Source organism: Gymnogyps californianus, chromosome 2 (genome assembly GCF_018139145.2).
Source record: "Gymnogyps californianus isolate 813 chromosome 2, ASM1813914v2, whole genome shotgun sequence".
Lineage (NCBI taxonomy): Eukaryota > Metazoa > Chordata > Aves > Accipitriformes > Cathartidae > Gymnogyps > Gymnogyps californianus.
The window spans coordinates 96,273,006-96,287,696 of record NC_059472.1 but is presented as its reverse complement, the minus strand read 5'-3'; the positions used below and the strand labels follow the sequence as shown (position 1 = coordinate 96,287,696).

General features: G+C 41.9%; 2 protein-coding genes across 6 annotated transcripts in view; one reads left to right on the top strand and one right to left on the bottom strand.

Annotated features, from left to right (window-relative positions):
* The window catches only part of MAK (male germ cell associated kinase), a 28,413-nt gene extending 20,447 nt beyond the window's left edge, over nucleotides 1-7,966 (top strand). For 4 of the 5 annotated variants that reach the window (XM_050891405.1, XM_050891403.1, XM_050891404.1 and 1 more), the window contains 2 exons: nucleotides 3,057-3,185; nucleotides 6,471-7,966. In XM_050891405.1, the coding sequence (XP_050747362.1) occupies nucleotides 3,057-3,185; nucleotides 6,471-6,625 (284 nt within the window). In that variant the 3' untranslated portion in view covers nucleotides 6,626-7,966. The remainder of the gene's footprint in view (nucleotides 1-3,056; nucleotides 3,186-6,470) is intronic. The other variant, XM_050891406.1, reaches the window with a different exon arrangement.
* Nucleotides 7,967-10,357: 2,391 nt separating this feature from the next.
* LOC127013290 (transmembrane protein 14C-like) lies at nucleotides 10,358-14,298 on the bottom strand. The gene is made up of 4 exons (XM_050892085.1): nucleotides 14,203-14,298; nucleotides 13,584-13,685; nucleotides 11,521-11,605; nucleotides 10,358-11,271 (listed from the first exon to the last, which is right to left on the bottom strand). The coding sequence occupies exons 1-4, from the start codon at nucleotides 14,276-14,278 to the stop codon at nucleotides 11,214-11,216; spliced, it is 321 nt and encodes a 106-aa protein (XP_050748042.1). The 5' UTR covers nucleotides 14,279-14,298; the 3' UTR covers nucleotides 10,358-11,213.
* Nucleotides 14,299-14,691: the final 393 nt, after the last annotated feature.

Sequence of the window (14,691 nt, the reverse complement as noted above, 5' to 3'; positions counted from 1 at the left end):
TCCTGAAGGACTGCTTGTTCATAACAGCACTTGGGACTTGCACCATTGACTGCATTCTGATTCTCTGTTACACTGATTTTACAGCGCTGTGATTGCATAGATTTTGGTGGAGTTACCTTAGTGTAAGAGGGTGGAAACTCAGGTTTCCAGGCAGCCTAGTTTGCGTCTAAACACACTGTTCGCTGCAAGCATTGTAAAGCTGCTGGAATGTTTCACCTCTCCCCCAGTTTGTGGCCCCTCTGGTGTGTACTGCCTGTGTGATGTGTCTCATTGCAACTATTCATAGGGTTTTTTGAACTCACTACCCAGCTCAAACAATTCAATGACTTTATCCTTTGTGAAGAATCAGGTATGTGTTGTTTGAGGTAGGGGTACAGCCTGGGACATGCTTACACTTGCTGAAATCATGGCCAGGAATGCTTGCCTATACATCTGCTTGCCAGAGCTCCTGGATGCCTGCTGGATGAATACTGCTATAGCAAGAATCCCTTCTTTTGTACAGCAGTGGTCAGAGGTAAGGAACTGTGCTTTTCAATAGGATTTTTTTTTTATTTGTAATTATTCTGTTATTTTGTATTGAACTTTTTTTTTTCCTCCTTCCCTTGTTCTCATCCAACAAAAGATCACCCCTCCAGACCGCTCTGTTTCACCCAGACTGTTCCTCCTGGCTGCACTCTTCCATTTCCTGCAGAAGGGTTCATAAAGGACATTGGACATTGAGAGGTGAGGAGAACCAAAAAATGGTTGAGTAATTTTTGTCAGATAGGCGGTTTTGCTGAGCTGTAGATAAGAAGCAGACAGTAGTCTTTTTGAGGTTATATTATTTGAGGCCTGTCATGTTCTTATTTTCAGACCTCAGAATTTTAAGGAATGCTACTGAGCTGTGTCCTGGTTTCAGCTGGGATAAAGTTAATTTTCTTCTTAGTAGCTGGTACAGGGCTGTGTTTTGGATTTAGTGCGAGAATGATGTTGATAACACGCTGATGTTTTAGTTGTTGCTAAGTAGCGCTTATCCTAAGTTCAGGACTTTTCAGTTTCCCATGCTCTGCCAGCCAGCAGGTGTGCAAGAAGCTGGGAGGGAGCATAGCCAGGACAGCTGACCCCAACTAGCCAAAGGGATATTCCATACCATAGAACGTCATGCCCAGTATATAAACTGGGTGGAGTTGGCTGGGAGGGGCGGATCACTGCTCGGGCATCGGTCAGCGGGTGGTGAGCAATTGCATTGTGCGTCACTGGTTTTTTTTTTTTTCCTTGAGTTTTGTTTCTTTTTTTTTTTCCTTTTTTTTAATATTCCTTTTCATTACAATTATTATTATATTTCATTATTGCTATTGTTAGGATTATATTTTATTTTAGTTATTAAACTGTTCTTATCTGAACCCACAAGTTTTACCTTTTTCCCCGATCCTCCTCCCCATCCCACTGGGAGGCGGGGAGGAGTGAAGGAGCAGCTGTGTGGTGCTTAGTTGCTGGCTGGGGTTAAACCATGACAGCTGTCAGAGCTATGAACCACTCCCAATGAAATAATTAGGAACTGGGGGAATAAGAGAATGTGTGTGTGTATGTGCACAGGCAGGTGAACAAACCACTAAAACTTGTGCGTTGTTTTGTTTTTCAGGCAAATTCCTGAAAAGGAAGAACAACTTAAAGACTACAAGAAAGTTAAATTTTATTAGAATACTTTATTAAAGTTGTATTTTTCACCAGGACTTTTGTGTCATTCTTTACTGTGCTGGAGACTAGCATCAACTGGACACAGGGAAGCCACATGGAGACCCAACTATTTGTGGAACTGATAGAAGTGACAGTTTGGGGAGACTGGCAAAACTGAGTTAGCTGAATATTTTTTGTTAGTGCTCCTGAACAGGGAGGATACCTTTCTGGGTTTGTAGATGACCAATTTTGCAGCTTATAGATCCACTGCTCTGAGCTCTGAAATTATCACAGAGGACTGGGAGTGTTTGTGTGAAGAGGAACATTTTGGGATTGCATTGAAGCCAGAGATTTAGGAGACAGAAAAACTGTCAAATCAGATATTGCGTGTTTTACTGCAACTACCATTGAAACCATGCTGAATATTAATATGATAAAAATGCTCACACTTGATAAAGGTCAAATTAAAATTACTGTGTATGGCCTTGTAGTTCACAAATTTAATACTACTGAATACAGAACCACACCACTAGACAAAAGCGTTTCTCTCTGGACATTGTGCCAGCACAGTCTTAACACTGTCCCAAGTGATGACAGACATGGAGAAGGTAAGAAGCTGTCTTGGAGCAGGGAGTCTAAGTATTCTAACAGATCCCTCTGCCATTGGACAATAATTTCAGTACTGATTTTGTCTGTAAATGCACAATGTTTCTCAGCTTCCAAATGAGGATGGTTATGTCAACCTTCCCAAAGTAACACTGCTTTAAAGAAATATCTGGACCAAAACTAGGCACAATAGAATTATAACCGGGGTTAAAGAAAGAGGGTAACTGGGTCTGACTTTCATAGAAGGCCTTTAACTGTGGAACCGGCAAAGTCAACTTCAAGTGGTGCACCACTTCCCACATGAGAAGTTTGGTTCTATTGTTTTAGACAGATTTAGGCCGAACATGTTGAGCAAAAGAGTGCTGTTGAGCGCTAGTTTTCAAATACTGAAGTGCTTAAACCAGCTTCCAGTAAAGCAAGTAGCTGTAAGTAAAAGGTAAGGTCCTACCTTTCACTAGAACTCGGTGTAAACCTTTCTATGCAGCCTAAGTTTAATGAAAGTACTAATGAAATGTTTGTCCCGCTCTGTTGTCTTTATTCCTGCTGAATTGCAGATCAGATGTACTGGATCTGCAACTTAGTGAGTCTGTTAAGTGCTGTAAAGGGTCCAACTAATATACAAAGCAAAGAATTAATATATACTTTTTTTTAACAGACAAGCACTAGGGAGTTTTTAAAGAACACTCATACTTAGTAGTGTTGTGGTACTGCAAATACATTTTGAAGTGACTATAAAAAGTAGGCAAGGTTTTCTGAATGCAACTGAAAATACTAAAACTCTGTAACATCAACAGGAAATCCTGGCTTTGTAAGTGGTGCTGCTTACAACCCATCAGGAGTATATATTCCTTCCTTTCATAAAAAAGAAGTTGGATCAACTGGACAACGGATACAGCTAGCTCCTCTTGGTGCACCTGTATCAGGTAAGAAACATCCTTTTACCATACATATGAGAGACAAAGAGAAATGTTCATTTCCCATGTTTCCTAAAAGATGTGTTAGCCCTCAGTAAGGTTTTTCTCAAGTTTTGTAATTAAAATTCTTGGGCATACATTGTTCTTAAGTGAATTGAATATAGGTGTCTAGAGGCAGTCCTGATAGCTAGAGAAACTATAGCTACTGTTTTTTGTTAGGAAAAAAGAAAATAAAGGTGCAAACCTTTTGTAATTCTAGAAGGTTTGGACCATTTGCTAAACTACTGTTCATTAGTGGTGAAGGGCTAAGCAGAATTGTACAAACATGTAACTCCACGACTCTATAGTAAATGGGCATGTAGACCGGACACAAATATAAATCCATGATTTATGTAGTTGGTAGGAATTGATACAGTCACCAACTAGTACGTGTGCAAAATAGATAAATTCAAGTTTTTAAAAAAGCCTTATATTTGAGTAGATTTGGAGGAATTTTCTTGACAGTGACTTCCATGTAGCTTGAGGCTGTCTTGTGTGGGTCTTTTCATCAGTTTAATGTCACTTAATGCAATTGAATGATGCTGATCCATGCTTACAGTGGCCTCAACAATTTCAAAAAAGGCAAAGACCTTCATCGAGCAACTTAGTAAATTCACAAATAATGTTACAGATACAGTATAAGCAGTAAATTAAAATTATTTTCTCTCTTATTTACTGGCCCTATCTAGTTGGCCTGTGGTTTCTGCAGTGGTCATGTAAGGCAGTTTTTCACTGTGTCTTCATCTCACTGTGTTGGCTACGTAAGTCTGTGGATATTGAGATGACACTACTCTTGTACCCATGAAATATCACAAGAGTGCTTTGTGAAGTGAAACTTTCAATGTTGCTACATTATAGAAGGTAAAAGCCAAACGAGAATGCAAATGACCAGTTCTTAATAGTTATGATACAGTAATGACATAGCTGTACATTACATTAACAAACACATTAAAAGACTGTTCCATTCATCAGTTAAAAACAATGTGAAATCTGTTCTGAATGTAACTGTTACCTTGGATCCTCTATGGTATGGATGACATTCTGAGCACCTTCTTTGTTGGTACGTTTCCGATTCAGAGAAGATGAACAGAAGTGCTCAGGATGCAGGAGAAACTGGTTTGTGAGTGAAGATTTAGAGCCGTTGTCCAAACCCAACAGCACACTTCTCTAGTTACTTCAGAGGAAATAGCAAGGCCCTAAACTAATTGTGAACTGTTTAACTGAAGGGCTTATGGCAGACCAATCTGATATGGTCCTGCTTAATAATGTTGTCTTTTTGCTGACTTGCTCTTTTGAGTTACCTGTTCCCCTTAGGAACTTGCAAGTGAATTCTGAGAAGGAGAGAGGGAGGAAAGGAAGGAGATGGCACACATATATAAAATACGCTTAGATGTATGCATATTCTGAGTCTGAGTTGATAAGAAGCCCACCAGGGAAGGCTGGAGCTGCACTTCATTATCTTATCAACTCACTGCTGAAACACAACAGCAGAGTTGTGATTTGTCACAGTGTGCGTGGATCAAGAAGTTCACAGGAGGACAAAATCTGCATCTCTAGACTGCTGTGAATAGTGAGAATGAAAAGGAATTACGTATGGTGATCCAAAGGGAAATAAATTCACTGTTAATCTGTAATTAGAAATGGAAAATGTGTAGTAAAAGTCAGAAAGGCTGGCAGATGGAGGTCAATTAAGAGACTCTTCCATGTCCTGGAGAAGAGCAAGAATCCTAGTGCTTAAGCCCCTCATATTTAGCCTAAACTCTGCAGACTTGCATGGGAAGAGAGATAAGGATGAAGCAAATGGCACATTTTATCTCCTATCTGTCAATATTTGAACATTAACATTTTTGGTGACCCTTTGCTTTGTACTATGCAAACTGAAATAAGTTATGCTCTCAATTGTTTTTGCTCTCTTCATTTGTTCTGTTAAGTTTTTTAATGCCATAATTTAAATAATTTAATGTAGTATAAGAGATCAGTTTCTCTGAGGAAAATGCCAAGACCCAAGAAAAGTGACCTTCATTGCCAAGAGAGGGTAGGCTGGAATCGTACTTGCTGATGAAAGATAGGGAATGCCAGCCTACAATAAAAAGGAACAGTATTAGTTTTCAAAAAGAGGTGGAGACCTGACCCCTAGTTTCAGTTCCTTGAGATTCCTCCTTTTTAAATGTCTTGATCCTCACCTGTTCCTTAATGAGTTCAACCCACTGTTGAAAAATACCACCAAAAATAGGTGGTTTTCCATAAGAAACAGAATGATACATAGGCACCAAAAAAAATTATTTTATCTGTAATTTGTTAAACTTATTTTAAAAAAAAAAAGTATCAGTAATACCTAATAAAAGACGACTAAACTATGAAAGTAGGCATCAAAGGGGCAGGATATACTTTAGGAATGCTAAGGAAATAATGGTAAGGTATAGCAGGAGTCTGGATAAGAGAGGTCCCCAATGACTGACTTTAAAGGATTGGGAAAATGGCAGAATTGGTGGTGAACGTGAAGAAAACCATAAGCTGTCAGCCCCTGCAGCAGGGTAATTACTTTAATCACATGAAGCTTGAGGAAGTAGTAACTACCTGAAATGCAGAAAGGGGAAATCTGAGTAGGAAGGCTGGGAGTACAGTAGTGCACTACTCCCAGTGCCTGAGACCAGGTGGATGCCGATAATAAGGGATAAAAAAACCTGTGGACTTGGAACAGATCCTACGAAATCAATAGAGAAACAGGAAATGGAGATGAAGAGGACTCGCCACCAGGTACACCAGGAGTTCTCAGCTAAACAGGAGGGGAATAAAAGGCATAAAATCTCAAAAGGAACAAGAGGGTCTGCAGAAGCAGTCCTTCAGTCTAGGCTGTTTGGGTCTTAGTAAGTTTATCAATGTTATAATTACATGTTTTAAATATTTGAGATAGAAGAAAGAACACTTCCATTCTGTAGCAGTTTTGTAATAGGAGATACAGAGTTGTAGACACATGCATCAGTTTTTCCACTGAATTTCAGTCTCAATGTTTTCTCAAGGGATTGCTGCAAAACTAGCATCCAGTAGATGAGAATTACTAATAAGATACACAAACTACAGGAACCATTAACCTCATCTGAAAACAAGCATAGACAGCATATCAGAGACCAAAGCATCCTGCTGTGTTAGCATCCTTGAGTACTACAAGTCATCTTTAAGCTCTCATTCTTTTATCTGTAAAGGAGTGAAATACCTTTTGAGTCATAATTAATTCTGAGTTCTTGTCCCTTTCAGATTATTCCTGGAAAACCAAAGCTGCTCGTGCTCAGTTACCAGGTCCTACTTTCAATTCAGCAGCAAAAAACATGAATATTTTAACTCGCCCACCAACAATTCAGCCAGTACATGGAAGAACAGACTGGGTGGCCAAATACGGAGGAAACAGATAGAAAATGCCATCCTGTATAGATATTATGTGAGCTGTGTTCAGTTCTCCTGCACTGGAAACCTGAAATGCCTATTTGCTCTAACTTTTCCTAAGACTATGCAATAGTAAAGAAGAAAAAAAGACCTTGTGTTCTATTACCTGTATAATACATATAATACCACGTAAAATACTGGCTATAAAGTAGGATTTATTGAAGTATCGTGTAACACATATTGCCAAAACTACTGAGAAGTAGATTTCATTCGACATTTTTCTATAGATGGATCTCCTATCCTCGTACTCTTAGAACAACTGTTACGGTTGTTTGCCCAGTGCAACGTCCCCTATTGGCATATGCTTGAAGCACACAAGCAGCTAGAAGCAGGGCTAAAGCAGAGCAGCACCAGGCTTTCCGGTATGAGGCTGGTTCCTTACCAGAAAGGTGAGAGTGAAAGCACAGATCGGGCTTTGTGAAGAACACCATGCTCTCCTACAAGGATTTCAGAACTCACTTGTACCTAAGAGTTACTTAGGGTCTATAATGTGCAAATATTCATAATAGCAATGAGAACTTAACTCCTTGTAGTAGGACATAAGCAATCCACTGATAAATACTACACAAGGAAGGTCTAAAAACTTGGCCCATATATGGCTATAGAATGATACAGCAATATTGGAAAATAGCTAAACAAGTACTGAATGCTAGACTTACCTCGCCAAGCTGTAGTGAAGCCTAAAAATTAGATTCTACTGTTAAAATTAACTTATGGCCATTTTTGGTCGAAGATCTGTGGAGATTTATATCTGTCCTGTCAAGGGAGTGTCACAGTGACTTTTTAAGGAGCCTGAATCACTGCAGTCTGTCAGTCATTTTAAGGGTGAATTAGCAAAAAAGGCATAAATTATCAGTAAACTCCTGTTTCTACATGTCTTTATTGGGTGATCAAACTAAACTACAGAAGTTGAATAAGCTACATGAGGGAGGATATTGGGCTGTTCTTCAAAGACGTTGCTTTCTGGTTTAGATCTTAAAGGCCAACTTAGGTACCTGAAAACACACACAAACTTTAATAATGCAATACCTCACTGTTTATATGCTCATTCAGTACTTTCCCTGGCTTCTACACTAAGTTTTATAGTAATATCCCACAAAGGACCTTGCAATGTACAATAAATTGTTTTTAGGATGTTGAGCTAGGCTACTTCTGTTAACAACTGCATTTAGAATAGATGCTTTAGACTTAGTAGTTACATTAAACCTGCCATTTTAAAGTACAAAATGAGTATGTTCTTTGAAGATGGAAAAGCTGTTAATGATTACTTTAAGCATTGTAAAAAATAAATGTATTTGTACGGCTTCTATAACTGCATATAAAAATTTAAACTGTTGTTGGCCTAATGTGCCATAATATATGAGTTACGTTAACTTACTGGAAATCAATTTAATCTAAAACAGTTGTACCAAAAAGTCAAGTATTTTGTTATGAAAATTGCACCTTAAGAAAATGCCACTTTAATACTGGAAGAGCTATACAGGGATAGGGATATCTGGTTAGTAATGCACTAGAGAGTTTAATTCAATTGCCATTGGTCTAGGCTTAAGTATTTGTCAGTCCCTTAGTACTAACAGATGTCCCTATGCTATTGAAATGCATCTTAATTTATCTGTAGAATATATCTGTAACTGGCTATGGCAATGAAGGACAACCTCAGACTTTCTATAACAGGCATAAATGCACTGGTTTTATAATTAAAAAACGAGAAATTAATCACTCATCTCTAGTACAAGATGCCAGTGACTTAGTTAAAATCACAGTCTGGTCAAGGAATTAACTAATAATGTGTCCATAGCTCACATGTCCATAAGTCACCTAGAGCAGAAAAATAAATAGGTACTATTTATGGCACCAAATATGGCTAGAAGAAACATGCTGTCCTTATCACATGCTAAGGAACATTGAAAAGGCTTTGACATAACCATAGCTGCCTTTACTTGTCCATAATCAAAGCATGACAAGTGTTAAGAAATTCTTCTTGGAAACAGCAAGAAAAAAAAGCAGTAATAAGAGGCTAATAGGCTTTGTACAGTCATTTTATCTCTGATTCACTGATACACATTGAACTGGTAGCGCAGAAATGCCATCTAATGCTTAAGAAATTTAGTATAGACTGATAAAGTTCCAAGGGGGTAAAAATTATATAAGGCTAAAGTTTCTCTCTCCTCCCTTTGTCTGGATTACTACTGTTTCTCCTGACCATGAAAAGTGGTAACAAGAGTTCTACCAGCAGTTCTCAATTCAAGCTACTGCTTTCCAAAGCTCATGAAACAGCAGCAAGGCTTAACACTTTGGTCTAAGAATTTAAAAGCTTATCAGTCCAATTCCCTTGGCTTTCTATTGTCTTTATTCCATTAAAGGACAATTTCAGCCCAAATTTGCAAGTTACCCAATTTGAGACCAGCATTATACAATTAAGAAAACTGCTGGATCGTGGCTGTTCTCAGTTTATTGCAGGAGATGCATTTATGTTTGCATCTTACTTCCACAGAAGATAACTGCTTCAAAAGCAATATGAAGAGGCAAATAACCTGTACAGTAGTTTAAAGAGAAATGTCTTAAATCCTAATGTCTGGCTTATTAACCTTTTCAAGCTAGAGCAAAGACATTCAGACACCTGCCCGCCAATGCTGGGCCCACGGCCTGGGGTTAGGCCCTTAAAAGGATGATTTATAAACAAACCATCTGCTGTCCTGCACACCCCTTGTTTCTGTGCAGGGAGGTAAGAGGAAAAAGTAAATACGGGTGAGCGCCTGAAGCTGAACTCTGCAGGGTGACGACTAAGGGCGCTCGGAAGGTGCCCCGAGTACAGTTCCCCCTCCAGAGATCTCGCTGCCTGTGCTCAAGCCAGCTCTGACCCAAGTTGCATGGCCTGGGACCAGGCTGCTGAGACCCTTGCCCTTGCCAGAGCTGTGCCTGGCCGTGTCCCTGCTGAGCTGGAACCCAGCCTGCTTGACTTGGCATCCTGGCTTGACCTCAGCCCTGCCTCATCGCTGCCACTTGCCTGGCAAGCCACTACGCTGCTGGCAGAGCCTGGCTACTGCCACCGGACTAGCCCTGTGCCTCCTCCTCAGGCAGCGCAAGGTCACTGCCCTGCCTGTTTTGCTGCGACAAGGAGGGAGGGAAGGAAGACCGCAAGATGTCAGCCTCCTGCTAAGGTACTAGCCTGATATTTAGAGAACTCTGAGCAACTCCAGAGTCTCACCAATCAAATGGATCAACCCCACTGCTTCCATCTCTCCCAGTACCCGCCACCAAAGAAGAAAGGTTGAGGAAACAGAAGCTCAGGATCTGTGCAGAAAGGGACGTAAGTTAAATGAGACCAGAAAAGGGGATACGTTACCATCCACGTGTAGCATCCAGGATTATTTCTGTATGGCAGGTTTATATTTAGAATGATTTCAGGCATCAAGGGAACCAACTGAGGACAAAGACTGATCAACTGAGCCCTTCAGTCTTTAAATAAACCTTCATAGAGCATTTTTCAAATCTGAAATAGATGATTCCTCTCAGAAGAAAACCCCAAAACTTTAATATAACACTTGTCTGAATATGTGGTCTGTATGCTTTTGTTCTCTACACCTCCCCCCATGGGATTTTTATATTTACAAGTCACTAGATTCAGGGAATGGAATAGAGATTATTTATACAATTCATGTATAAATTCAATTTATACAATTTATACAATTCATGTTTGCAAATATATCCAGATACCCAGCAGGAAAGGGACCAAACTGTATCAATCCAGATGAACAATTAAAGAAAAAAATAGTTGTGTAGAACACAAAAGTTTGTAATAATAATTTGTTGGTTTATTTAGAATAACATTTTAATTTTTGTGAAATGCAAGAGCTATGCCTACAATTCAGCATTATTTAATAAAGCATATTTTTGATTTATGAATAATAATCTGTAAAAGTGAAATGAATGACATTTAGCTGGGCACTTTTGCTTACCAGTAGTTGCAAGTAACAGGTTTGCATTCATTGCATTACAGCAGAACCTTGACAGCCTGCTCCGTGATTGTGTTTTGTGGGACCAGGTTCTAACACACAGTGCTGGGAGAACAAAGTCCCTGACTGACAAACATCATGACCAGATAAACTGGCAAGGAAAGGGAGAAGTAACGTTATAAGCACGTTTGTTATATTAATTACTAGTGAAAAACTGGCAACTCCTCTCCCCTTGTTTTAGAGGTATAGATGATTTTAGAATGACAAGTCCAGATGTACATGTAAGCTTCAATCCTGCAACTGTCTGCATGCAAGTGCCAAGAGATCTTTGCCTACAGTAAGTTGCACGACCAGAAGCTAAACTAATGCTGTACTCATATTTTCTTGCTTCACAGTGCAGAAAATGTTAAGACAAATACCATTCTGGAAGACATAACAAGGGCTCTCAATGTCAGTCCTTTAAAAACACAACCCACATGCGTGAGGATATGAAAAATACAATGCACAGACAGCAGTGCCTTTTCCACTTTCGTGTAGCACATTTAGGCAGTTGCATTTTCAGGCTTCTCAATCACGTATCTTCAAGTGACTTGATGCAGACTTAGGGCTTAAGAGGCTTTTCCATGATCTGCAATCCAAGCCGTCCAACCATCAGTAAACTGTTGAACAGAATAGTTGTTATTAAAAAAAAGGGGCTGGAGGCAAAAATCCCATAAAGAACAAGAAGGAAGAAAACATTGACAGGATTTCATTTAGCTGAACTCCACCAGAAGATTTCATTTTTCACAGAACTTACCACATAACATTTTTAAAACAATATAATCCACAAGTAAGTGGATTTGTGGATTATATCCACAAATAAAATGCTCATTCAAAAATACAGCAAAGAACAAGAGACAGGTGACTACCTGGCACCAGCAATTATCCCAGGCATTGCTCTTCTGGAGTTGTAAAATCTCATTCCCATAACAGCAGACAAGGTTCCAGACGCCACTGTTGAAAAGAAGCCCAGTCAGAACCATTTGAAACAGAAACACCAGTGCAGCACTGCAACGCTGGGACGTTTAGCAGGGCCAACCAAACAGGCCCATGTCTACAGACAGGAACGCCTCCCTCCTCTCCGCAAGGAAGCGTATGCAAATGTTTTACTTATTTTTGTTAAAGAGTAGAGCTGCTGCAAGCTTCTCGGCAGCTTTGGTAAGCAGGCTCCACTGCTCAGTAGAAGCGAGCAGATCTCATCAGGGTTGAGACTACTGTCTAATCGCCCACAACCTCCAATCCTCTGGGCAGATCACTAACTCTCCCTCAGTTTCAACTTACTTACACAAGAATGATTATTTCCTTTAATATAGATAGGCTCAAAACTGCCAGAAAGCTGGGACGGTGACAAAGTTAACTATGCGGGAGGCAAATGTAATTACAGTTCCCATTTCTCTGTGACATTCTGAACTGGAAGGTGGCACTAAATACTACAACTAGAAATAGAACAACCCCACTTGAAAATACGAATTAGCAAACAAAGCAATCTTAAGGGATCAAACTGAAAGAGTGACTAACATTTTAAACATTACTCCAAATTATTCAGTCTCTTAAGTCTGGAAAAAAAATCCCATCAATATTAACATAAAAGTTACAGGGCCGTTGTGTCTTCAAAGAAGGCAGGCAGGTGGAGGTGTTGGATACCTTTCTCCAAAGCTTCAAGGCTGTCTGCAACAGACAGGGCAAAAGGTATTCTAAAGATACTCTGCCAAGGTTCTTTCTCTGGATTTCTACCCATGATGTACTGTGACCAACCTAGAGCTCAGCGGCAGCCGCAACTGCACATCACAGCAGGGCTGAGGAGGAACGGATGAATAAAGAGTTGTACTAGACTGGGACACACCACCGCTTTCAAGAGGTCCGCTTGAAAGCGCTACGCGCACCACATCAGGATATACGGAAGCTGCTCATCCTTCTGTCATGACACTGCCTAAAAACTCGTGCCGGAGATGCACAGCCACTCCCACGGCATGCCAGAGTGGAAGAGACAGTCCACAAATGGAAACTTTGCTTCACACTGAGCTGTGTTTTACATTTCATTCCTTACTGACAAGGCAGTTTGGTCCTCTGCAGTATCCACCAGGGGCTTCATAAAGCCTTTCAGCACATTACGTCATCAAGTCCCATTGGTTTTAAATAGTCTTAAATCACTGTAATGCTACAGCATCGTAACACTAATAATACTATGGCGTAGTTAGAGAACTAGAAGGAACCTCACGAGGTCATCTAGGCTAACCTAGTGCCCAAAGGCAAGATCAATTCCTGACAGATACTGGTTTAACCAGTTATTAAAGTCCTGCAGTGATGGAAGTCCCTGAGATTCACCTGATCTCTTCCAGCGCTTCATAATACTTTCCACTGTCATTTTATCCTTCACCTGAAGGGTTAACTGCAAGCTAAACTCACAACTTCTTGTCCCATCTACTGTAAGCAAGCAGAATAGATCGTTGCCTCTTTTCTTTTACATACTTCAGACTGTTTCTTCCACAGTGTATGATGCATTAAAACATATACTGCTCTTCTGAGATGCTTGTGCAAACCAATATTCCATAAAGCCACATACCGCTCGTCACAGCGCTGTCACTATTGCAAAAATGCTTATTCCATGACCATAGGCTAAAAAAGCTGCTTCACAACCAAACATTTTTCACATACATTTCGTGTGCCTACATTAGTTTAACACGGTATCTAATCTGGCAGAGGAGACAGGTATTTCTCACCAACACTGGCTTCAAGAAGGACAACCGAAGTTTTAGAACCAGGCACCGTGCTCTTACACAAATACCTCCTGGCTGTGGGCAGGAGGTCCTGCCACCACTTACAACATTTGTACAAATAAAAGGGCACAGATCAGCTGAAACGTGCTAGAAAAAAGGTTACTATTCCCACTGCTACCACTAATGCTTAGTACTTGGGTGCTGAGCAAACTTACCGAGGGAAAGCCACACATTCTTTGCATCTTTGGACTGCTGGTAAGCGCCTAGTCCTGCTAAGCCACCAAAGAGAAGACCAGCAGCTAGAGAAGGGACGCTGCCTTGAATAAAGAAAAAGACAAAGCAGTTAGTAAAAGAACACATATAAAGCTGGTCTGCAAACCAAACAAAAGCCCTTGCAAGTCTCCGTTACTAAAAAATCCACAAAAACAATGTAAACAAAAGATACCGGAGTGGGGTTTTTTTTAGGAGTAAGATACTTTGCAGACCTCAGCCGAGCACCGTTTCCATGCAACAAGGATTTAGCACGGTTTCCCGGGGTCACTCCCCGCAGCGGACCAGGACCCCGCGCCTGAGCTTCCCGCAGCACCGGCTGAGGCGGCAGCCTCCCGCGGGGCGCTCAGAGCGCCGGCAGGCAGCCCGCCAGCTCCCGGACCGGCATTTAAGCCCCTGAGGTCGGCCGGGCAGCGACACAGCCCTCCCTCCCGAAATGCTCGGATACCCGCCGCCGGGCCGGGGCCGGGGCTGAGGCCGGGCGGAGCGGAGGGCTGCCTGCGGGAAGGACCGGGAACACACACGCACACACACACACACCCGCCCGCCGCCGCCGGCACCTACCTGCCTTGGCGTAGCCAACGACGCCGCCCGCCGCCACCAGCGCCGCGTAGCCGAAGCCCAGCCAGTCGTACTCCATCTGCGGACAGCGGAGGCCGCTGGCAGCACCCGGCCTGGCCCCGCCGCTCCCCGCTCCGACCTTGGGCCGCCCTCCCCGCGGCGGCACCGCCTCACCCGGAGGTCCCGCCCGCCGGCGGTGACGGGCAGCCGGGGGGAGGCCGCTCGCATCGGCGGCGGCGCGATGGTGGCGGCTGGTGCCTTGTCGGGGCCGGGGCCGGGGCCGGGGCAGGGGCGCGGGGCTGAGACGAGTACGGGGGCTGCAGCGCCGCGGCCCCTACGGGGCTGGCTGGGTGCGTGGGCTGCAGCGCGTCCCGGTCCTGCGGTTCCGCGGGGGTAAAGATCTTTCGTCAGTGGTTACCGACACGGGCAAAACAGGCTCGGCTTCGGGAGATTAATTTAATTTATTGCCAATTAATAACACAGTGGGAAAGT